General features: G+C 36.1%; 1 protein-coding gene and 3 long non-coding RNA genes across 4 annotated transcripts; 3 read left to right on the top strand and 1 right to left on the bottom strand.

The window, feature by feature from the left end:
* The first annotated feature begins 3,048 nt into the window (after positions 1–3,048).
* LOC124448696 lies at positions 3,049–4,509 on the top strand. The gene has a single exon (XM_046999643.1). It carries the CDS (start codon positions 3,078–3,080, stop codon positions 4,353–4,355), a length of 1,278 nt encoding a protein of 425 aa, XP_046855599.1. The 5' UTR covers positions 3,049–3,077; the 3' UTR covers positions 4,356–4,509.
* A 1,764-nt stretch (positions 4,510–6,273) lies between these two features.
* On the top strand, positions 6,274–7,151 carry LOC124448698. Its single transcript, XR_006949215.1, has 2 exons — positions 6,274–6,361; positions 6,963–7,151. It is a non-coding gene; the product is annotated as an uncharacterized LOC124448698 (long non-coding RNA).
* Positions 7,152–8,734: 1,583 nt separating this feature from the next.
* LOC124448697 lies at positions 8,735–10,109 on the top strand. Its single transcript, XR_006949214.1, has 2 exons — positions 8,735–9,006; positions 9,737–10,109. It is a non-coding gene; the product is annotated as an uncharacterized LOC124448697 (long non-coding RNA).
* An 8,740-nt stretch (positions 10,110–18,849) lies between these two features.
* LOC124449570 lies at positions 18,850–20,006 on the bottom strand. Its single transcript, XR_006949447.1, has 2 exons — positions 19,564–20,006; positions 18,850–19,190 (listed from the first exon to the last, which is right to left on the bottom strand). It is a non-coding gene; the product is annotated as an uncharacterized LOC124449570 (long non-coding RNA).
* Between the last annotated feature and the right edge of the window lie 4,778 nt (positions 20,007–24,784).

Below are 24,784 nucleotides of genomic sequence, written 5' to 3'. Positions count from 1 at the left end.
TTGATGATGCGTCATACACTATTCTTAGCTTAGTTGTTTTGGCTTCTTTACGTAACACCGCTCGATGGGGAAGATAATGAACATTCATCCCAGGTTCTGACTAGTCAACCCTTTCAATGACTCCCATTTTTAGTTGATCCCTAATAATTTTATTATATTTCTTTATCAAATCATGCTCATTTGACAAACGCTTAATTTGCCCTTTCATGCGTGCTAAACTATTGGCATAGTTACTTGGTAAATGCCCATAACCTTGCTTCCACGGCAATTTAACAAAGTACTTATGCCCATTAAACTCAATTTTATCTAACAAGGCTTCGTGCACATCGTCAGTTTCCCTGACCCCAAGTGTTTCTAAATCCAACAACTTGTTCACCTGCCTGTTTATGCTGTTTTTATTCTAAGTTGCAGTCTGCGAAACTAAATTAGCATGTGCATTTTTGATTTTTGAGCTTCCTTTCAGTGGACCGCTTACATGCAACCCATCCTAAACAAGTGTCAATCGCAACTGGCTCATCCTTTTTGCCCCTAATTACTTCTCCTTTCTGAAAAATCCAAAGGTTATCTGCTCCTATCAAAACATCCACTTCCAACATCTCCTACTTCAAACTTACATCTGACAAAAACAAATTTTTCAAATGAGAATACTGCTCCTTATCCACCTCAATATGCTCATTTTTTACCGTACAAATAAGTAGAACTACTAATGCCTCTAAACGAATATGGCAATTACCATTAACTGATGCGACCTCGCAATTGACGACCTCTGTCATCTTACCTTCATTTGTTCCACCACCAAAAGTGTTGACCTCTAGCCATTCCCGCCTTGCTACATTAAGCTTCGCATCTTGTTTTGCCCTGTTTGTCACGAAAGACTTCTGACTTCCCGAGTCAAAAAGCACTCGCACTCTCTTCCTATTCTGACCTACAAGAATTCCTTGTGCAGTCTGCAAGGCTACCCTATTCTTTCTACACACATGCACGTTACTCACATTTACCTGATCTGTTTTCTCTGTGCTACCATTCTGTTTTTCATCCTTCTTTCCTATGTCACATATAGACACATGATGACCCTCCCCACATACAATACATTTAGTACGTGCACGACAATCATTTGCTAAATTACCTTTCTTTTGACAAACAAAACATCTTTTACACTTACGAAGAAGTTGCGTACGTGTTGGGTACGTGAAGAGTCCCCACTGGATACCGTACTTGCCGATGTGTTCGCGAGTTCCTCATTTCGCTTGTTTGTCTCTATCGTGCTCAGCGCTCCGTTGATTTCGGCCAACGCGCTTAAAACTTCGCAGCCGTATTCCGATGAGCCGTCAATATCTGCCGCAATATCTTCATCTTTTACTAACAAGCTCTGAATCTCATCGTCCAACTTTGAAATTGTATCTAATTTCTGTACGAGTACAAGCCTCATTTATTCCAGTTCGACTTTCCTTAATGGCGCATTATCGTTTACCATACTTCTCACTTTGTTCACAACTTTTGTGGCGTACGATTTGTGCCCACTCCTCGACTGTCGCTTTCTTGTCAGCTCTGACATCGTGAACAACCTTGTATCCTATTTCTGTATTCTTCTTGAATTCTGCTACTAGATCCGGCTCGAAGGACCAGGTTTCGCACAATCTGCGCGAAGCAGGGACGGATCCAGGATTTTTAATTCTTTAGTCGGAAGGGCGTGGTCGAACAAAATTTTAATTAATGGGCGTGGTCGCATTAGCTAAAAATTCTGCTAACGCAACATTGTTAATATGATGAATTATAAGACTGTTTCACCCTATATCAGAGCTCATCAGCATGCCTAGGAAATGGATACCTCACCACGTGAAAATGCAATTCCGACATGGACAGCCTCAACGTAATGAGAAGCCTTAAACAAAAAGAGAGCAGTCTGGTTTTAAGGCGCCAGATACTCGCCTTTCACACCTTTGCAACAAAGCAACAGGAGTTTGATTAGAAAAAGCGACAACGTGGGACATTTCAAAGATGTAAAATTGCTCAGTTTTCTACATCATCCCTGTCATTCTAATCCTTTAACCTCGCCCCAAGAATATGCACACACATAATCTGAATCTAATGGTTATTTTGCCGAGCTAAACAGAAAAGTAACACAAACCACCGCTAAAGAAAACGTCGAAACGCTGACCTAAACATTCAGTTTCCATAAATTTTGACGATACTCCAAGCTCAAACTGATTTCTTTTATAAAAAGGTATTGTTTAGGAAAAGATATGCTATTGACTGGTGACACAGTTAACTTATTAATTCCTTTGAGAGCATGACTCCAAATGTCAGTAACCCTGTTAATGATGAAGTTAAATATTTGGTCTTTCATAAGGTCAATTGTTCCTTCACAAGTATCACAATTAGACAAAGTTGTTGTTATTCCCAGATCAAAACGCATCTGCATTAATTAAGACCTTACAAAAGGTGAATATTTTCTGTATGTTAGCCGCAATACATGTAAAACTGCCAAAATCTAATGCTCATTGCTGGTTTGAAACTCAAACAGTAGATTTTCTTAGTTTTTACAAAGAATTTCCTTTAAAAATTCGAAAGTCCAGTTGTAAAATACCTGACAGAAAACTAAGAGCGGGCAAGCGTTTGGCGAATGCATATGCAAATATATCTCATGTCGCATTTGCATATCCGTTTTCTAATGAACATTTAAAAATAAGTATTTCAGAGTAACTTTATTATTTTTTTTAAATTTAATACAGGATAACTGGCGTGTATAAAGATTATTGCCGATGCTGAGTGCTAACATTACTTTAAACAAACGGCGATAATCAACATTGGAAATTACATTTTTTTGTTATCATTCCCCGATAAATAGTCAAATTATCCCCGACGAGGAGTGGGGGTAGGATTACTGACAGGGGGCTGTAGCCCCCCCTGCCCCCTCTGGTGCCACCCCTGATCTTGTGTAATGTCCAACATTTAACATCCGAAGTTTTCTTATTAAAATATCTAGTTTTTTTTATTTTTTAGTTATCATTATGTGGTGTCCCATAACAATGAAAAATTACTTGAAGTTGATTGTCATCATATCTATCACAAGTGCCATGTACATTTTATTTATTATTCGTCTTGAGACAAGTAAGCAAGATTTCGAGCATTCAAAAAGCAGTCCTTTGAGAATAAGTAACGTTGAATCTAACAAACTGCCATTTGCAAGTTTGTTTATACGATTAACAGGGATGCATATAGAACGATTTTATTGCGATTTTTTAAGGACAATGGTGTTGTTTTGGCCCGCCTCATACGGTAACCTTGTGGTGGTATTGGATGAAGAGTCAGAACTTGATCATAAACTAGCAGAAATCATGAAAGATCACTTTACTAAATACTTTCCTCGTCGTAATTTGAAAATTTTTTATGAAGCTTTACCAAACGGTCATGAAACACTCTTAAAAATGCCATGGCCTAAACGAGACACTGGTTACAACAGACAAATTTGGAGCAGTTTTTATAATGATCTGTACACAAACGATACGGTTATAGCATGGGTTGATTCCGACACTGCATTTTCAGCGTCTGTGACCCATCGTTCAATGTTTAATGGCACACGCTTAAGAGTTATTGGTACAGACTGCACACTATTACACGCTGAGTTTGCAAGACAATGCGACAGAGCTATATTTCTTGCTCTTGGTCGACAAGCTGTTGGGGACTTTATGCTACATTTTCCAATTTACATATATCGTGATACATTTACAAATTGTAGAAAATACTTAATAAATCGATATAAAGCTCGGGATTTTGAAGAGGTTTACAGAAATATTAGCGCAAATGGTTATATATGTCCGGTAAGTCTTGTCCTAAATTACGCATGGCACTTTGAACGAGAACGTTACGATTGGAATCTGAAAATTTGCAGTGCATCTTTAGATGAATACAATAAAAGATTTGAAACAAAAGCAGCTATAAGACCTTCCGACATCAGAGAAATTTTATCAGATCCTCAGTTAAGTGTTCATACGGGTGAACCTGGGTCGGCACTTGATTCAGCTCAGTTAATATTAACCAGTTATTGCTTATCAAACAAAGAGGCTGGTATAAAGGCTAAACATTGTGTGAACGAATCCGATTATGAAATTAATAATTCCTTGATTCTCTTTAAATATGGAAGAGCACCAGAGACCTGTGTTGGAGACATGGTTGAGGTATGCCTTAAGATTTTGCGACAGCATTATTGTCTTGTTGGTTCTGAAATAAAGAGTAAAAAACGTAGAATGAACTGGAGTGACGTTGTTCTTGTTGAAGATCTTGTTTATGACGTTAATGGCTCATGTCCAGCTATCCATAACGGAAGTCCTGGGAAAAGGATTCCAGTAGTATGAAATGTTTTATGAAATAACAATTAGACGTTAGTGTTTTATGCTATATACAAGCAAGCGGAAATGTGAAAGCTGAATTTATGTAAGCAAGCGCAGCTGTAAAATTTGGTAAATAGTAAAGTTAAAACAACTAAAATGTAGAATTACTGCAATATTACGGAATGGCCTGATTATAGGAAACTTGCAAAGAAACAAATTCTGCAAGGAGGGCAAGAAGGTCAGTAATTGGCTATATTGCAACATTTTTCTGCAATTAATTCCAATTTTCAAACCTATTTTATAATCTCAACCTAAAAACCAATGATGTATTGCTGATACTTCACTTTTTGGAAAGGGAGCATCGTTTAATGAAAAACTGCTGGAGGGCAGGAGTTATCAGTAGAATCTTTGAAACATATAATTTTTTATAATTTTCAGAAGTGCTTATGGGCATAAAACGTTGGGGGAGGGGGAAGGTATGTTATAGTGGATTGCAATGGCTTGGCCTGCGAAATTTGGATGTGGAATACTAAGAGCAATTTATAGGTCAGTGCTATTCATTTACTTGGTCATTTGAACATAGATGACATAAAAGCATCAAGAGAATTTCATGATCAAGGAGAATAAAATTTGACACCTAAAATGTTTTATAACATATAGTGAATTTGTTTGCTCCAGTGTTAACTTATCTAAAGATTACTACTGTTTCTTGGAAACGTGACACGGGAGTAATAGCCCTTAGTGCATTTATGTTGAAAGGAGTGATACGTAATTTTATGCTTTTCCACCAATTGTTTTGTTTGGTAGAGTATTTCAAAAAATAGATTTGGACCGAATCACAGTAATATTAATCAACCGAGACTTCAGCACACAAAAAAGGCGTGCAATTTATCTAACAGATATTCCGACACATTTGAATTCTATGTTATTACTGATGTCCTCATAGTTAATGTCCATGGACAGTAATACGAAGGATATAAGGAAGGGAAGCTACAGATTTGTTTGAAGAATAAAAGGCATCCTTTTTTCTCATGTCAGTGTGGTATTTGATTACGTATTTTTTAATGTTGCTGAACTCTGGGTTGGGTTACAGGTGTGTTTAATACATGATGCAGTGCTCTTTTATTTGTCTCTTACATAAAAAGGCTGTTTCTAATGGAAGACACACACACTGATTATTTGTTTAATGAAGAGTGAGTTTCAACAAAGACAAAACTTACACGGGCATATTAAACGTCAGTATTGCTCAATTTACTCTTGCACATTTAATAATTATGCCCAGGAATGCTGACTTCTAGCTAAAACAGTTAATGAGCGTTCGTGTGTTATTATTATTTTGTCTTAAAAATATCTTAAACAGATCTCAGATATTTGAGATAAAGGAAAGCGGATTACCTATAAGTTTGATTAAATCACAATACGTAATATCTTGAAAGATACACTGAGTCGTTGGGTTAAGGCGATAATGCTTCTGCCAGGCTTCAATATAAGTACACTCTAAGTTTCAAAGTGTAAAGCAAATACCGCAAAGGTGTAAATTTACACAATTTTCGTGTAAACAGACAAGATACACCTCTTAAAGAATTATAATACCGTTTTTTGTAATTTTTTAGTGTATGTATCGACCACATAGGATGCAGACGACAAACATTGACTTGGTAAATTTTCGTTTCATTTTTTGTTCATTCTACAACAAATTTTCACATTCTCCTTCGATGAAGGGCTGGGGTTACACGACAGGAGGCTGTAGCCCCCCCGGCTATATCGCATTTGGGAGTGAGTATTTAAACTATAATAAATATTGCTGCTTGTTCTATGGCATGAAAACGTTTGCCACGTTTTGACATAAACCGAGTAGAAATTCAACAAATTTAACAAGGCATTACTATACGTAATATTTTAGAGATATTTATTTATGTTGATGTAATATATAAAGCCATGAACTATTTAGGTCTCATATTGTTGATCTTGATTATCTTACATCATTCGGACATCTCATGCAAGTTATCTCGTATTGATATTATACAAAGGTAAAATTAAAAATTGAAGAAACTCACCTGTCCAGGAAGTTTAGTAGGGATTCTATCGTTTACAGGTAAAGAACAAAAGGAGTAAATAGCCACCTGTTTTGTTAATGCCGTTTCTATGTATCCTTTATAGCAGGATTTTAGTAGTGTTCATTTCGATTTCTTTTCCCTGCCCAATGAATGAAATTGTCAGGCGTTAAAAAAGAACGTTGTGTTTGCTGATGCATTCTTAAGCATTTACTACTATATACCTTACAATGGATCAGAAGATTCCCAATCAAACTTTACTCACAGGGAATTTTGTGGCTTGCCAGACGGCAGCTTCCATGTCATTAGTTTTGTGATTACAGCTCGCCATTGGACTGTATATAGCTCGTCTTTTAATATGGAAACGTTCATGCAATCCATGAACTTTTCCTACCTGATATGGCAAAATTCTGCCGTTTTATAGTGCTTAATTAAGTGAATACAACGCTTAATTAAGTGAATACACTGTTATAAACAAGACCTTTGTTCCAGACCTTTATATACAAGACTTTTATAGACAAAACTTTTATGGACTTGACTCTTTGACCTTTATAAACAAAACCTTTGTTTTGTTTAGTTTCCCTTGCTTTTGGCACGAACATTATCCACAAAGGAATCAAATTATAAATAACATAATTCAATTTCTATTGGATCTATTTTTTTGTAAATAGTGCTGTATTCTATGCATTAACAAAATTTATTGTTTTTAATATGTGCAAAATTTTTAATCATAAAAATAAATCGCGATAAATTCCACGATGTAAAATTTTGACTTTGGCTTTAGAAAACTTTGCCATGGCGTCTGTGTACGCCTGCAAGAGCTGTAGCACTACAAATATACAAATCAAGACAAAGTGTAATATGAGAGAATTATTTAAGTGTTTTCTTTGATACTGTCATCGAACTTTTTAATCAACATCGGCCAGTATGCCATGACTTAATTTTGGGTTCTTTCACTTTTTCTAATTCTGCACTAACCCTGTCAACAACGCAAGGGTTTTAAAAGTTGATTTTATGGCCGCTGTCTTGAAAAATGTATTGTGATCTTTTTACTATCTTTTATCCAGTGAGTGTCATTATACATTTAATATCCTGTTATCTGATAACACATTTTTAATACATTGCTTTCCAGCTTGTAATGATATTATATTTGTAATTTTTTCCCTTCGTGGCGAGTGTAAATTCTTCTTCATTCTTTTGTATTTCTTTTACTCTTGCAGGAAAAGCAAGAAACAACATCAAATAGCATGCGATGTGTCTACCTATCTTTCTGAACACAGCTTTCTCCATTGTCGAAACACTGTCATGGATTATATACCAACACTCCAGTGCATGTGCGTTCAGGAGTGTCGCCGGAGAGAGGCTAGAACAAAAAGACGGTAAGGTTTTCATTTAGTTTTAGTACATATAAGAACCCAGATTTCCCAGTGCATGTAACATTCCAGTTATTTTTAACATCATTATTCATTATATTCAAAATAACTTTTTAGGGTATTTCGTCATGAGTAACTCATTATAAGTATTTTATTTCGCTCAATAAAAACCTTATAGAAATACAGGCGCTAATTGGTTGAATGCTCGAAAAACACGTGACTTTTCAACGTGATTTTCCGTGCGGCATAAGTCTCGCAGGTTGCGTAGCTTGCACGGGTATACCACATAATGCCAAAGTTTAAACACTTAAATCAATTCATTTATTATTTTAATACTGTTTCTAAAACGCCAAATTAGAAAAGAAAATAGAACACTTCACTCGATTCCACTGAGTTAAAGAAACACCTGTGAAATTTTTAGGAGAAACTTGAAATTTCTTTGAAACACTAGAGTTTCTTAGTCGTGCTTGTTACGATATTTCTCGGTTTCGAAGATTTTTCTGCCTGTTTCATGGAAACACGGAAAATGTTTTCTATTTCATACATATTTTCTTTGGTGGGGGATTTGGATGGAGTCAGTTAGAATGTTTGCATATTATAACAGCATACATATCTGGATGACGAGTTTGGTTTCCACACGTACAGGTTTATGGCAGGTTGGGCATTTAAAGCTTCCTGGAGGATTTTCATAAGTGTATGAATGAGGTGTATTTTGCGTTGAGATACTACACGAAGCAAGCCACTTCTCAAATTGTTCGTACTGTCCAGTGGCGGATTTAGAGTACGTCAAAATAAATTACTGCAGCACATTTATCATATACATACGTCAATATATATAAGTTATGTCCACTGATCTGATAATAGACTGGATATAGCTTCTACAGGTAGCAAAAGTGAAGCCTAATTATATATGCAAAATTCACTTCCGGTTACCACGGCGAGATACAAATTACTATAGAAATGTATGGCGGATAACGTTTACAAACATGGATTTTCGAATATTTAAGACCTTTCGCGACTCCTTACTAACCTCAAGTATTAGTCATGGATAAAACAGGTTATGCGAATCGATTTGACATCAAAATGATTCCGATAGCTGTAAAATATCGACGTTAGTGGTGATTTAAATGTTGTACATGCGAGAATGTATTTTGTCCCATCGTTGCCAATGCAAGATAGTTCACTGCTCGCTTTCCAATTTCTGAGGCAGTTATGATCTAGTATACGTTTCAGTTCTTTAGAAATGAGGTGAGTTACTTTTTTTATCATTCTTTCTTTATGTTGAGAGATTGTTGACATTTTATTTTTGCTGTAACTTCATTTTTTCATGAGCAAAGTACTACTGATGCTTAAACAAGACAAGTCTATTTAGTTTCTTTCGCACTTTATCTTTAGTTTCCATTTCTGTGGTTGTTTTTCCCAAATGGTATAGTCGCACCTTGCTGTAGCATTTAGATATGGTCTTAATTAATGAGTAAATATGATTTTCGTGAACAGTAGTATCCAACATGTGTGCATCGAGATCCTTGAATGTGGTCCTGAAATCTATACCATTTACTACAGACAAAGCAATAGCATCAGGAATTCCTTTCCCTTGGGGTAAATTTCCATCTGTAGCTGCCAACATTCTCTGAAAGCACCTCTCTGTTTCATTGCATATTACAATTACACTTGCTGTTGGCTTAAACAAGTTACCCCTGTCTTTTAAAGTCAGGAAAGCAGACTCATTTTTGTAGTTTCTTGAACCGACTGCTTCATGACAAACAGGACAGTTTATTTTCTTTTGCACCATCTGGGCAACATAGCCAGCCATGTACGATATTGCCGCCTTTTTAAATTCAGATACAGTGGAAAAGCTTGGTGCATCACTATAATCTTCATCCTCATCTCTGTTGTGATTGTCCCTTGTAAATCATACTTTTGGATGAGAGCAGCATCATCAATTGTCATACTTGATTCTTTGTTTGGCATTTTATAGGTGTCCCCAATTACTTCCAATATGTTAGTTTCATCTTGTCTGGTGCAGTTGCCATTGCAACCATGGATACTGCTTCTCATCAAAAGTCTCTTGTATGCAGGACTTCGTAAATTGTTCAGCTGTTGGTTGTTGTTCAAGCCTCCTGAGGACCAAATTGCTCCAAAGAAAAGCTCTAAATGATCTTGGCTAAATTTATAAGTCAAAATATATTTCATTCGTGCATCTTCCTCAGAAATAATATAAATTAAAATCTCATTTTTTGCTCTAAATTTTATTTTCCTCTTCTAAGTGCTAAGCAAATTCCAGTAGTTAGTATGAATGTAATATTAATGCCTTAAATATTTTTCCAAAAACATTAAAATTATTCTTAAGATATGAATGTAGTTAGGGATGGTATGAATATGAATTGCAGTTGACATTACAATCCTTTTCAGCAACAGTTTGATCATCAGTCTTGAGTCTTGTAGTAATAAGAATGACAAGAGCTTTATTCCACTTGTAAAGTGTGACTTCAACAATCCAACAGTTGACCAATTTACAGCTGTAGACAATAAACTGTTGCTGAGAAGCAGTATTCATGGCTGTAAAGGAATTAGCACAAGACAATGTGAAACTGATATACTGGATACAATTGGACACACTTATAATTATAAACCGTGGACACAGTCATATGTTGCTGTTGATAATTTAAATTAACTTAAGGGACAAACCAAAACCAAGATGATTATAAAGAGGGCCTGCAAATTCATACCTGGCTGGCTACATTACCTTGATGTTTCAAAAGCAGTATACTAAAGTGTCCTAATGTGTGTAGAACGCATTTGTTAGAATTTAATGTCAATGAAAATCATACTTCTTTGAATAATCAAGCGCAAAGCGCGACTATACCATTTGAGAAAAACAACCACAGAAATGGAAACTAAAGATAAAGTGCGAAAGAAACTAAATAGACTTGTCTTATTTAAGCATCAGTAGTACTTTGCTCATGAAAAATGAAGTTACAGCAAAAATAAAATGTCAACAATCTCTCAACATAAAGAAAGAATGATAAAAAAAGTAACTCACCTCATTTCTAAAGAACTGAAACGTATACTAGATCATAACTGCCTCAGAAATTGGAAAGCGAGCAGTGAACTATCTTGCATTGGCAACGATGGAACAAAATACATTCTCGCATGTACAACATTTAAATCACCACTAACGTCGATATTTTACAGCTATCGGAATCATTTTGATGTCAAATCGATTCGCATAACCTGTTTTATCCATGACTAATACTTGAGGTTAGTAAGGAGTCGCGAAAGGTCTTAAATATTCGAAAATCCATGTTTGTAAACGTTATCCGCCATACATTTCTATAGTAATTTGTATTTCGCCGTGGTAACCGGAAGTGAATTTTGCATATATATCTAGGCTTCACTTTTGCAACCTGTAGAAGCTATATCCAGTCTATTATCAGATCAGTGGTTATGTCATGTGCTCATTGATAAACAAGGTAAGGAAGTCAGCTATTTCAGTAAAAAGAACAAAGCTATGCCACTGAGGACTAGTGTAGTGAATAATTGAAGGATGTCGATACTTTCACATATCTAGTCGTAAAAATTCCTGATTACTCTTAACTAAAGTTGGATGAGCACCGGAGACTGTGTTGGAAACATATTTAAGGTATGCCTTAAGATTTTGCAAAAGCATTATTGTCTTGTTGGTTCTGAAATAAAGAGTAAAAAACGTAGAATGAACTGGAATGACGTTGTTCTTGTTGAAGCTCTTGTTTATGACGTTAATGGCTCATGTCCAGCTATCTACAACGGAAGTCCTGAGAAAAGTATTCCAGTAGTATAAAATGCATCGCTGTCATGTAATTAACGTCTTTTCATTTTTTGAAAATACAACTGTACAAGCCAGGTTTGTCAAAAATGTAGAATCTTCATATTTCTGAAGAAACTTGCTTTTATTCTGTCTCAACCACTTACCAATTATTAGATTTCAGTTGCACCTGTTGATTTGGCTTCAAAATTATTTCAGTCTTTTAGAAAACATGTCATTATTTCTAAATATTTTAATTTTCTTTTACCTTTTCCTATTTATTAAGATACTTATTTCCACGTGTCTTTATTTCCAAGTGTCTTAACTTGTGTAGGCACAAAATAAGGTAATTCGAATTGCATTTAAATAGTTCTTTTTAATGGACGTTGGCAGCAGCGTAGGAATCAGAGGAGCATAAGAGGCCAACAGGCAATGAAAGAACAAAACGTTTTTTTTCATCATCGTTCGTATTTGTGACTATTCCCGAGAAAACGACACTCGGAAACATTTTCAGTACAGCATAGTGGTTAGCAGCGCATGCGAAGTGCAAACTTACAAAAAGGTTTTCGTTGTCTTACAACACATCAATCCAATATTAATTTTGAGGTTATAACCATTTACACACTGTTTCTATGGATTAGAAAATAACGGGTTGATAATTGAAAAATTGCTCTGAGCAATACAAGCAATGAAATTAATAGTTAAACGTAGTTAATGGTCCTGTAAAAGGTAAAGCAGTCCGTTCAGAACGAAGTGAAACTATTATTCATCGCTTGAAGTACATTTTAAACTGCTATATCTATAAGTTCTAAGCAAGGATTCTCCGACCAGAAGTAAACTTGCTTAAAAGAGGTTGGTACTTCTACTATTACTCTATTACAATCAGAGAGATTCGAATTAAATTAAAGGTAAGAAGACTTAACTTTCATTGCTACAATTTAGTTGAGCGTTCGTAGGATCTTCATTTCACACGCGTGTCTTTTATCAGGCAACGATATTAAAATGTATAAATCAATAATAGATGAAAAAGGATAGTACAGACAGTGTTATCTTGTAGTTAACGTTCGATTTGTGATAAACAGGAGAAAATTTTCAAAGCAAAATTTCCAATTTATTTAAATTATTTCAAATATTTGAAGCTATCAAATAAGTGAAGGTTGCATTGTGAAGGATGATAATATTTCAGTCGCAAAAACCTATCATGTATGTAACCTTAGGTATCAAAGAGTACAAATCAATGGAAAGTTGCTTTTTTAGATTGCAACAACAACATGAATATGACCTGCTAATTGAAGCAAAACGAAATACTTATCAGATAAATCATCTTCAGCATTTTCACATTATTCTGACTTTACAATGAACACGACTAATTTGGCGTAATTTGAGAATTACAACAGGAATGACTTGTGCCCGTCTTGTGACACTTAACAAACAGCTACAATCCTTTCATGCCTCGCTCAAACTCGGTTAGGCCGGATCTTGTAACAGCCTCAAAATATTTTTTGCACTCCAATCAAATTACGTTTGTTGCTGAGAAGCAAAGGGTTTGATATTCAAACAATCATCAAAGTATGCCATAAAAATTACAAGATTCTTTTGTCTTACAATGCATACATAATATTTTCACTAATGCAAGCTTCTTGGCTGAAATTTACCAGCAACTACCAATCTGTCCGTGAACCTGGAATTTTCACCCACCACCCAAGAGAAAGAACTGAAATGAAAAAATACAATTCTCCGTTGTCATACATAACATGTTTGTCATTAAAGAGCTTTGTGTTTGGTCATATGTATATCAACGCCAAAGAAAGTACTTGACAACTGCTTCATAAATCAAAAATTTCAAACAAGTCACGAATAAGACAAAGCGCTTGCTCGAAGTAAAAAGGTATTCTGTCTGGTGTTTTAAGGTCGATGAAGGTTGTAAATGAAAGCTGAAGAATGCTAAGGGACATAGCAAATGTAGAAAGGTAGAATTCTACCCCTGACCAAGTCACTCTTGCAACAATATAGTCTGAATATTTGAAGATGTCACAATATGTCTATGTCACAATAGATATTAACGTCACTTTGCTCAAGTAAATTATCAGAAATATATAGATTTCTAAAATATTGCACCAATTGCAGCTTAAGTTGTTGCTAACAATAGACCATTTGCCATTCCAATCGATGTTTAGATTTCAATGTTTTTAAGAGTTTTGCTTTGGAATTTCGTTTACTGAACTCCCTGCGTGTTAAGATGAGGTTGATGTGTATAGACGATAAAGAGCAAGTGGCAATTAAAGAGAACATGGAATGTGAATGCATTGAATGTGAAAATGTATATTACTATCACATTGAATGGGATTGAAATCACAAAACATATTCTGATACTTCTAGTTAACAACCTATAATACAGTACCATGTAAAAACGTGTCTATGAATTACAAATAACTTGTTATTTCGAAACGTATTTAATTTAGTAACTTGAAAAATGGAGCTTGAATAAACACATAGTAAAAATTATCATTTGCACTTTTTAACACTTAATTTCATTTGAGAGTTAAACTTTTAGGCAAGCAGTAATTGACCAGCAAAGAGCTCTAAATGCAATAGAAATACAATAAAATACTACTTGGTGTTTAACAAAACAGCTCGTCTTTGAAATTAGAAGACATATAGAACTTGAATGATTTAGGAATGATTAATCCACAAGGTGACGCAAATGCAATTAAAAAAATTTCGTGCTTAAAATTTGCCATGAGCAGAAGCTACAATCAGTATGAATACTTGTTTCCAGTTACAGGTCTTTTAGGATACGTCAAAATAAGCAACTTCCATCATTTGACTGCAACATTTATTGCTAAAATTAAATTCTTTTAAAATTCAAAGCCAAATGTGTCGTCACAATATAGTGAACATACAATAGGGTCACTCAATTGACTTTCTTTGCTGACGGCAGCAAATAATCTAAATAAGTATACTGCTGCAATTTCAGGATCATTTAGACTTAGTTTATATTATCTACAGTGTGGTGTCATTTTGAAGGTGTTTTGAGTATCAAGTTGAGAATACGTATGCGATTTTGATGAACGCTAGATCCGCTAATGATTTAAAACGACCAAAAAAGTTTTTCCTTTGTGCAATAGTGACAACCAATAAAAATTGGGATAGAACCTTAGTTTTTGAGAAATTCGTTGGTGAAATTGATAATTTTTCTATTTCTAAGTTGACTAATGAGACAACGGGCTTTCGGACCATCCTTGTCAAGGGCATGCAATAATACTAGATGTATTAAATGTTTTAGTACATTAATGTAGGTGATGGTTCTGACAAATGTTTTATAGAAACCTTCATTCCCCAAAGAGCTACTTCGCTCCTTTCAAGTTTATTCTTAATCACATTTTGAACGTCACCGGCAGTATTTCATTTGTCGCGGTTATTTAATTTAAAATAATAATGTCTCCGCTGTCATGCAAGCGATCAAATACTCCGAAAATATTATAGAAAGCCATTTGTTAAGAAATAAAGCAAGTTAATAAAGGGAAACAGGAACGGCAGCTCATGTGCTTAATGTTTTGTTATCAATGTCTTGTCCAGGGGTGGCACAAGAAATTACCTGACGGAGCGGCTAAAGTCCCCGATGGGGGGGGGCTGACTTACTAGGCTGATGTGACCATGCGACTTCATGCAAATCCTTTTTTTTCAGACAAAATTATTTTCGCACAATCTGCGCGAAGTGCTGGTTCACTGTTCTAAAACTTCACACAAACGATGGGACTGTATTTTGAATATATAATTTTAACACTTCAATAAGATATTTGCAGTGTTGTGCACGATTTTACGCAGGGGCGAATCTAGGATTTTTCAAAAATCGGTCATAAAACGTCGGAGACGCTCCGCAATTGGGGGTCTGAGGCATTTTCCCCTGAGAAATTTTGAATTTCAGAATCTTTAAAATGCCATTTTCAGCGTTTTAGAGCAATACAAAATGTATTTTGTGGGCATCGTTTTTGCGTAAATACAACTCATTTTGCTTACGTTTTTTTCAAAAAAAATGAAGTGAACAATACTTGAATGTTTTGCCAAATATTTAGGCTCGTTATCATGCCAAATATATGGCTCATTAGCATGTCTAGGAACGTAAAATTTATTTTACAATAATACTATTCAAAAACAGATATAGTCTTTAAAAATTTCTACCAAGTTGTCAGGCATAGACCCCCTAGAGACCCCAATTGAAACCTCTATGTAATGAGTTAAGTTAGAAATTTGGTACTACAAGTGACAGTTCATAGATATAGAAAAGCTCAGACTTCAAACCATGCAAGTTTATTGTAACCCTTTATCCATCTCCATATCAGTGCTAGCAAATTCACCTTTTGAGAAAAAACTCAAAATTTTTTTCTGCCAAAGATTAAGCGAAAATTATTAGAGTGAAAATTTGCAGTTAAGGACAGCTTAATGCCATAAATGTTTATTAGGCATTTCACTAGACTATTATCTTTTGCAAGGTGTGCTATATAGCAATCACTAGTAGCATTGTATTTGGATATACAAACAGAATGTAACCAACATGTCTTTAATCATTTAATTACATGAATGTTAAAATTGGTTCATGTGTCATGCTTACTGGTTACGATAAATATCTTTTCATATGATCAAAGCTCGTTTAAATGTAAATCTGAAATAATTTAGTTTAGAAATTATAATGATCATCAGAAAAATTACCTAGTGATCGTGAAAAATACTTTGCTGTTTTGCCAAAATTCAAGGTTTATCTGCATACATAGGAAGACATTTTTACTTTATAGAAAATGCTTTTCATACATCAATAGCCCTTTGGAATTTATGGCAAACAATCTGGTATGAGCCTTAGATTAACACACCTTTATATCTCTACATGAGGTGTTCAGCTAGAAAAGAGGACAATATGTGACATGGGACAACATTTCATGTATGTGAAATACTTAGGTTTAATACCATTCCAGTCAAATTGTCAAAATAAAAAGCTTCATGGATCAGAAGACTCAAAATCACAGGTTATAGTAAACAGCTTCTCATGTAATCAATGTTAGTTTTCTCAAATCTTAAACAATATGTAGTATAACTGTCCAATGATTAATTGATCAATGATCATAAACTGAAAAGCCCCAAACATTTGTTTATGATAAAATAAATAATAGTATGGCGCCTTATGGCTACAGATTTTTTGTCCATTGAAATATATTTGCAGGAATGTAGGATTTCGCTGCCATATAACGGTCACGATTCCCCAAGCACTAAAGAAATCATAGGTAAAAGTCCTTCGGCAACACCAATTTTAAAAGCATCAATCTGCTTTACCATACGCCATATTGACATAAATCGCATCACACGCACGCATAAATTGAGTTTGATATTTTACATTCATGCATACACTTCAGTTGTACTTTATTTACGATTTTTGATGTAAATTTCTGCTGATAAAACTCAAAACAAAGTTGGCTTGCTTTTGAACATCAATGACTGAAATGTCGCTCGCGACATCGTTTTTGCCAAGCATTTACAATTCATCCATAAATTTTTCACCCTCTTGAAAAAATTCACAGTTTTGACAGCAGCATTCATGCCAATATATGAATTTGTAAAAGATTTCCATAAATTCCATCTGATTGTAGTTTAGTTTCTATCATGCTTATAAAAATTACTGTGAAACAATCAAACATTTAATTCAGACAGTGAGCTTGACTGTGTTAGTTCAGTTGGCTATCAGTCAAAATCGGTCAAACCAATCACAATAAAACAAAAATTCAAATGAACCAATTGTAAGATAGCAATTGGACTCGCTTATACATCCGGCCACCCCTCTTATCGGTCGAGACCATTCCAGACTGTTCACTGATCTGGCCATTGACCAATAAAATAAGCGTTTTTGGCGTTCATAGACTCCTTTATCAGTCGAACCAGTCAAGCCACCCCGCTTATCAGTCGGTTATTTCAGGTGGATTAAAATTCAACTGATCTGTTTACCAACGAGATATTCATTGGATTAGTCATTAGTTTTCAATAATAAATAAAGCTGGATTTTTATCACGAAGTAAATGCGATAATAAAGTAAGAATAATTAATGAATTTTTAATTAATATGAATAGGTAATTTTTGAATTTCAAACATCAGTCGCGCGACGGATTTGACATACTCTAGATCCGCCCCTGATTTTACGTTCCAAGCGTTGGTTCTTTGCGATACGGAATGATTAAATTTGATCTTGTTAAGATTACGGACAACCGTCAATCGTAGAACTGCGTTTTTGAAATTTATTGCCTTCTGCGATACGACTCTAATTCATCAACTTTGTATGACCAGTTCATACACCAATAACGTCAACTTTTCCGAACTCCCGAAGATGACTATACTATTTTACATCAAGATAATATCCGTTATATCTTATAATCTATAATATGACACAGTCATACACTACATAATTTGACATGACAATTTACAACACACTCCCCACCCTGATTTGTCCCACCAATCAAGCATACTCTGTGTCTTCCATACAGAATCAAGAGCAGCGGCTCTCTTGCGTCTACCCTCATGTTCTGCCTCCCTTCTTCTCAGCTCTTTTTCATTCTCTTTCCTCTCACATTCCCTTTCGTCGTGCTTTAACTCCGTAGGAAAGAGCTTTTGGACGGGACGATTGAGGCGAATGACTTTACCGTTCTTAATTAGCCTGACCTTAGCGCCTCTGACCACCCCATCTCTCCCTAAAAACAACTCCTCTATTACACCTGTCTTCCAATTTCCTCTTTTGACATTATCCTCATAAACAGTCACGACATCTCCCTTCTCTACTACCCTACCAGCATTGTCCTTGTCCTGCTTATGAAACTGTCTTAAACCAACCAAATACTCTTTACGCCACCTATTCAGGAAATGCATTTTTTTCTTACTCAAATACTGATACCGTTTTTTACAGTAACCCCCATCAGACCCCTTTTAGCCAGACCTTTCGCCTGGCATGGACAACTGATTTTACCTTCTGTCTAACTTGTGGAATCCAGAACCTTGACCTTATCTCTGCTAAAGTTGCCTTATCTCCGCTATGATGTAACTTTTTGTGGCAATGCTCAACTATTAATTCCGTCAATCTACCTTCCTTTGGTAATAAGATTGGAAACTTCGTTTCCTCTTCCAAGTCTGATTCTGCTAGCCTACCCTGACATTTTAGTAACCCCTCATCTTCTACTACCTTGAGTTGTACCTCTAACTGCTTGAACTTATCCTCCTTCTTTAGCCTTTGTTGTGAAGCCTTCAACCAAAGTTTTTCTGCTTTATTTATCTCCTGACTCCCTAATTCCGTGAAGGTTAAATCTTCATGTTTCCCTTTGATCCTAGCGATCAAATTCCTGACAAATCGTGTGACCCATGCCGTTACCCGGAATAACTTCTCAACCCTACTGTACCTCTCTATAGAGATCATGTTCTGAATACCTATTTCTTCGTTAGTATCTACTACTAATAGTGCCGTTCGCTTTTCTTCTTCTTTACTCTCCTCAGTTACGCCTACCTCTGATTGCGGCCATTCTCTTTCTACGCTACTCAGCCACCTTGGTCCTGTCCATCAAAGTGATTGCTCACGTATCTTTGACGCAAACACTCCCCTGCTTCTTAAATCAGCGGGATTCTCCATTCCTGGACAATTTCCCCACTTCTCCTTCTGTGTTATTGCTAAGATTTCATTTACTCTATGTCTAACAAATTGTTTCCACTCACCGCGATTCTGAATCCAATATAATATTGTAATACTATCTAACCAGTATCTTGCTTCTATTTTCCCTACTTGGCCTACTAAAGCTTTCTGCACAGATTCCATTAACTTTGCTAACGTCAGCGCGGACATTAGTTCAGCGGCGCAACTCTAGTTCTTGCTGTTAACAATTTCACAAAGACTCCAACACTCGTGCGGCAGACAAAATACACTAGCGCGCAATACGCTTTCTCGCTTGCATCACCAAACCCGTGAAGTTCACAAGATTGAATTTTGCCCTTCACACCACTATAGATGCATCTACTTAGCTTAATAGTCTTAACACGGTTTAGATCTTCAATCCATTCGGTGTATAGACCGGCGTAATTTCTGCTTATCTCGTCATCCCAATCAATCTTTTCTACGCACAGCTGCTAAAACAAGATTTTCGTCAAAACTATTACGCAGCTAATTAATCCTAGCGGATGAAATATCTTTGCTACTGCGCTCAGCAGGTTTCGTTTAGTTAGCTTCTTGTCACCCAAGTCTCCTACAAACTATTGCAGGTCGAACATGAACAGATCATTGTCGCAATCCCAGCTTATACCTAAAACTTTTGCGTAATCATCGTTATTTTGGATTCCCAAACTCCATTGTGTGAATGTTTCATCGTCTGTATCTGTCGCCTGCACGACATTGTTCACGCATTCACGGTGTTCTATATGCGCTCGCACGTTTCCGTCATTTGTCATCTATTTCCTTACTTAAAACCGCCTTGAGACATTCTAAATTTCGCCTTTTCATATAAATCGATCGTTTCGTGTGCGCTTTTGCCCCCCGAAACTAAGTCATCAACGTAAAATCCTTCATTCAATTTTTGAGCAAGCACTGGATGTGATTCTGCAAATTGCGCTATGTGATGCCTAAGCGTGGCGTCGAGTAAAAATGGCGAAGCATTTAATCCAAACACTACCCTGCAAAACCTGTAAACACAACCTCTAAATTAGCATTAGTCGCATCTCTAACCCACAGAAATCTTAAATAGTCCCTGTCTGCTTTGTCTACTTCTATGTTCAAAAATGCTTTCTCTATGTCTCCTACCAAGGCCACTCTGTTCTCCCTAAATCTGATTGATAAGTCAAACAACAACGGTGTTAATGATGGTCCTACATGAAGACAGTCATTCAAGGAAGTCCCTTTCTTACCCTCCTTTGATGATGCGTCATACACTATTCTTAGCTTAGTTGTTTTGGCTTCTTTACGTACCACCGCTCGATGGGGAAGATAATGAACATTCATCCCAGGTTCTGACTAGTCAACCCTTTCAATGACTCCCATTTTTAGTTGATCCCTAATAATTTTATCATATTTCTTTATCAAATCATGCTCATTTGACAAACACTTAATTTGCCCTTTCATGCGTGCTAAACTATTGGCATAGTTACTTGGTAAATGCCCATAACCTTGCTTCCACGGCAATTTAACAGAGTACTTATGCCCATTAAACTCAATTTTATCTAACAAGGCTTCGTGCACATCGTCAGTTTCCCTGACCCCAAGTGTTTCTAAATCCAACAACTTGTTCACCTGCCTGTTTATGCTGTTTTTATTCTAAGTTGCAGTCTGCGAAACTAAATTAACATGTGCATTTTGATTTTCGAGCTCCCTTTCGGTGGACCGCTTACATGCAACCCATCCTAAACAAGTGTCAATCGCAACTGGCTCATCCTTTTTGCCCCTAATTACTTCTCCTTTCTGAAAAATCCAAAGGTTATCTGCTCCTATCAAAACATCCACTTCCAACATCTCCTACTTAAAACTTACATCTGACAAAAACAAGTTTTTCAAATGAGAATACTGCTCCTTATCCACCTCAATATGCTCATTTTTTACCGTACAAATAAGTAGAACTACTAATGCCTCTAAACGAATATGGCAATTACCCTTAACTGATGCGACCTCGCAATTGACGACCTCTGTCATCTTACCTTCATTTGTTCCACCACCAAAAGTGTTGACCTCTAGCCATTCCCGCCTTGCTACATTAAGTTTCGCATTTTGTTTTGCCCTGTTTGTCACGAAAGACTTCTGACTTCCCGAGTCAAAAAGCACTCGCACTCTCTTCCTACTCTGACCTACAAGAATTCCTTGTGCAGTCTGCAAGGCTACCCTAGTCTTTGTACACACATGCACGTTACTCACATTTACCTGATCTGTTTTCTCTGCTCTACCACTCTGTTTCTCATCCTTCTTTCCTATGTCACATATAGACACATGATGACCCTCCCCACATACAATACATTTAGTACGTGCACGACAATCATTTGCTAAATTACCTTTCTTTAGACAAACAAAACATCTTTTACACTTACGAAGAAGTTGCGTACGTGTTGAGTACGTGAAGAGTCACCACTGGATACCGTACTTGCCGATGTGTTGGCGAGTTCCTCATTTCGCTTGTTTTCTCTATCGTGCTCAGCGCTCCGTTGATTTCGGCCAACGCGCCCAAAACTTCGCAGCCGTATTCCGATGAGCCGTCAATATCTGCCGCAATATCTTCATCTTTTATTAACAACCTCTGAATCTCATCGTCCAACTTTGAAATTGTATCTAATTTCTGTACGAGTACAAGCCGCATTTATTCCAGTTCGACTTTCCTTAATGGCGCATTATCGTTTACCATACTTCTCACTTTGTTCACAACTTTTGTGGCGTACGATTTGTGCCCACTCCTCGACTGTCGCTTTCTTGTCAGCTCTGACATCGTGAACAACCTTGTATCCTATTTCTGTGTTCTTCTTGAATTCTGCTACTAGATCCGGCTCGAAGGACCACGTTTCGCACAATCTGCGCGAAGTGCTTGTTCATTGTTCTAAAACTTCACACAAACGATAGGACTGTATTTTGAATATACAATTTTAACACTTCAATAAGATATTTACAGTGTTGTGCACGATTTTACGTTCCAAGCGTTGGTTCTTCGCGATACGGAATTTTTGGGCGTTTACATATGACGCGCAACTTTGCCATTCCGTTTCTACCTAATTCCTGCCGCAATGACGCATTGCGGTGAGGAAGTGTTCTCTTAACATGACTATACTATTTTACATCAATTTAATATCCGTTATATCTTATAATCTATATGACAAAGTCATACACTACAGTGTTTTAACTAAATCGTTGAAACAACAGTTTGTTTTGGAAATAGCATGTTTTTGACTAGTTGTGAGAGCTGCAACTAGAACGCTAGCTTGGGATATGGGTTGTTTTTACATATATTCGTTTGTGCCCAATTGATTTTTTTAAAAGAAGGTTACTATTAAAAGAAGTCAGTCTGACACAACTGAAGTTATGAATATCCCCACCAATCACTTTTGTACTAACAGCCCTGCTAGTCGTGCATTCAATCCAGTGATATACATATGATTGGCTATAATAAAGCTATACAGTAAGTAAAAAGAGTGCCCTGAGTTTTCTAGTAATGTTGGATAGTAATAATAAAAAATTTTTTATTTTTCTCAAAGCTTTATAAACATATTGAACATCTTCTTTAACCTATATACAAAGCTGTAATCAAAGTAAGATGAGGATACATTAGTAATTAGAGATACTATTATACTATTTTTTTTTCTTGTTTAACTTTAATCTTATGTTTTGGCACTTTATCTCAATGTTACCCTGTTAAACTATTTTGCTCGTGAGCAGTTCTTTTTGACTGTATGTATATAATGAATCAGTGGTGTACTAGGAAATAATATATAAATATAATTTATATATATCCTAAGAGATAATATTAATAATGCACAAGTAAGATATAACTTGTGTACAAATAACGAGTAAGATATAATAATGCACAAAAAAGATATAACGGTGAATCATTCCATTTAATTGTTTGATGTTCAGAGAACAATTCTACAACTTGGGAAAGCTAGCGTTGAACATGTTCACTACGGTAACCAAATCCAGTTTGCTCTCTCGACCACCATGAATTCCTAAGGTCATTAGCTGTCCGGATACTTGATGGTGATCTATGAAAATCAATAGCCGTAATACATGTAAAACTGCCAGAATCTAATGCTCATTGCTGGTTCGAAACTGAAACAGCTGATTTTTTTAGTTTTTACAAAGAATTTCCTTTCAAAATTGGAAAGTCCAGTTGTAAAATACCTGACAGAAAACTAAGAGCGGGCAAGCGTTGTGGCGATTGCATATGCAAATATATCTCATGTCGCATTTGCATATCTGTTTTCTAATGAACATTTAAAAATAAGTATTTCAGAGTAACTTTATTATTTTTTTAAATTTAATATAGGATAACTGGCGTGTATAAAGATTATTGCCGATGCTGAGTGCTAACATTACTTTAAACAAACGGCGATAATCGACATTGGAAATTACATTTTTTCGTTATTCATTCCCCGATAAATAGTCAAATTATCCCCGACGAGGAGTGGGGGTAGGATTCCCGACAGGGGGCTGTAGCCCCCCCCCCTGGCGCCACTCCTGGTCTTGTCTAATGTCCAACATTTAAGATCCGAAGTTTTCTTATTAAAATATGTAGTTTGTTTTTTATTTTTTAGTTATCATTATGTGGTGGCTCATAACAATGAAAAATTACTTGAAGTTGATTGTCATCTTATCTGCCACAAGTGCCATGTGCATTTTATTTATTATTCGTCTTGAGACAAGTAAGCAAGATTTGGAGCATTCAAAAAGCAGTCCTTTGAGAATTAGTAACGTTGAATCTAACAAACTGCCATTTGTCAGTTTGTTCATAAGATTAACAGGGATGCATATAGAACGATTTTATTGCGATTTTTTAAGGACAATGGTGTTGTTTTGGCCCCCGTCATACGGTAGCCTTGTGGTGGTATTGGACGAAGAGTCTGAACTCGATCATAAACTAGCAGCAATTATGAAAGATCATTTTGTGAAATATTTCCCTCACCGTAATTTAATAATTGTGTATGAAGCTTTACCTAATGGTCATGAAACACTCTTAAAAATGCCATGGCCTAAACGAGACACTGGTTACAACAGACAAATTTGGAGCAGTTTTTATAATGATCTGTACACAAACGATACGGTTATAGCGTGGGTTGATTCCGACACCGCATTTTCAGCGTCTGTGACCCATCGTTCAATGTTTAATGGCACACGCTTAAGAGTTATTGGTACAGACTGCACACTATTACACGCTGAGTTTGCAAGACAATGCGACAGAGCTATATTTCTTGCTCTTGGTCGACAAGCTGTTGGGGACTTTATGCTACATTTTCCAATTTACATATATCGTGATACATTTACAAATTGTAGAAAATACTTAATAAATCGATATAAAGCTCGCGATTTTGAAGAGGTTTATAGAATTATGAGCACAGACGGCCTTATATGTCCGGTAAGTCTTGTCCTTAACTATGCATGGCACTTTGAGAGAGAACGTTACTATTGGAATCTGAAAATTTGCACTGCCCCTTTGGATGAGTACAACAAAAAGTTTGAGCCCAAAGCAGCTGTTAGATCAACCGACA

This window comes from Xenia sp. Carnegie-2017, unplaced genomic scaffold, assembly GCF_021976095.1.
Source record: "Xenia sp. Carnegie-2017 unplaced genomic scaffold, XeniaSp_v1 HiC_scaffold_23, whole genome shotgun sequence".
NCBI classification, from domain to species: Eukaryota; Metazoa; Cnidaria; class Anthozoa; order Malacalcyonacea; family Xeniidae; genus Xenia; species Xenia sp. Carnegie-2017.
The sequence above is the reverse complement of the archived record's forward strand: the minus strand, read 5'-3'. Positions and strand labels throughout refer to the sequence as shown.

Bases quoted from the DNA above. Each gene is read 5' to 3' on its own strand.
- LOC124448696 (XM_046999643.1), top strand. From the start codon at position 3,078: ATGTACATTTTATTTATTATTCGTCTTGAGACAAGTAAGCAAGATTTC.